Source organism: Cyprinodon variegatus, unplaced genomic scaffold (genome assembly GCF_000732505.1).
Source record: "Cyprinodon variegatus isolate N-32 unplaced genomic scaffold, C_variegatus-1.0 Scaffold406, whole genome shotgun sequence".
In the NCBI taxonomy this organism is placed as follows: Eukaryota; Metazoa; Chordata; class Actinopteri; order Cyprinodontiformes; family Cyprinodontidae; genus Cyprinodon; species Cyprinodon variegatus.
The window spans coordinates 141,615-142,767 of NW_015150859.1; the positions used below are offsets into that span (position 1 = coordinate 141,615).

At 40.8% G+C, this 1,153-nt stretch overlaps 1 protein-coding gene across 1 annotated transcript in view; it reads right to left on the reverse strand.

Moving 5' to 3' along the window:
- Positions 1–925, reverse strand: part of LOC107093063 (rho guanine nucleotide exchange factor 12-like) — a 101,914-nt gene extending 100,989 nt beyond the window's left edge. The window contains exon 1 of the mRNA XM_015387882.1: positions 261–925. Coding sequence (XP_015243368.1) covers positions 261–292 — 32 coding nt within the window. The 5' untranslated portion in view covers positions 293–925. The remainder of the gene's footprint in view (positions 1–260) is intronic.
- Positions 926–1,153: the final 228 nt, after the last annotated feature.

Genomic DNA, 1,153 nt, shown 5'->3' on the forward strand with positions numbered 1-1,153 from the left:
TAATTACATTGTACATTTCAATTTTAGACAGTTTAGAATACATCCACGGGTCTATGCTGAATAAAATGTAATAGTATTCTAAATAACTTAATATCTTTATTGAATTCAAACGTTTATAAAAGGACCCTGAAGTTTTGGGGGCCCCAAAGCAGCAGCTTAGTTTGCTTATGCCTTGGGCTGGCTTTGAGTTTTTTCATAAGGAGAGGCAACATGTCACTTTATTCTTAAGAGTGTTTAATAAAATAGGAAATGTGACCTACCTGTCAGTGTCAGCTGGCTGTGTGACACTCATTGGGCTTCCCTTGCCTGCAGATTTCAGCCAGATAACATTTTCTTTAAAGCAGCTGATTGATTTGGTCTGGATCAGCAGCCAGCTTCATTCAGCATGAAGGTTCATCCAATCCAGCTGGTTTCACAGGGAAGTTTGTTGTGTTTTCTCTAAAATCCATTGATGATCAACCTGGGGGCTGTGATGCATTCAGGAGAAATGCAGGAATCTTCTGGGTGTTTCAGAAAGCAGCCGCTGCTTGCATCAGAGGAGACATCTGGAAAACTTTACAGCTCAAACCTTCCACACAACTTTTCCCTCCTCGGATCGCCTTCGAGTTGAACAAAAAAAGGAGAAAACTCTTCATTTTCCGCCAGGAAACGCTTCCATGTTGATCAGAGGGTCTTTTCTTAGGGTCCCGGAGAAAATGACGTCAAAGTTTGGCTTCTAAAGAGTCCAAATGAAGCGTTTATTTCCGCTGTTCTGCGGGGCTTTGCTTCTCCTCCTCCAGCAGATTAATGGACTTTAATCATCGACTAATGTCCAGCTATCCTGCCTGCCGCTTCACTGAAGCATGATTCAAACGGGGAAAACAGAAAGGCTTGGCGCCCCCTCCCCAAAACACTGAAAAACTGAAGAAACCCACCTTCCAACGATGCGTTCAAGGCCTGCTCGTACATTTCTAAACTCTTTAAGGTTTGCGTTTAATTACCAGTACTCTGTGTCTGAACTCTACGGAAGAGGATTAGGGCCACTGGAAAAAAAAAAAAAAAAAAAAGTTAACTGATTTTTTTTAAGTTTATTTCAGTATAGTATGGGTAAAAAGTCAGAATTCTGACTTTTTTCTCAGAATTCTGACTTTTTTCTCAGAATTCTGACTTTTTT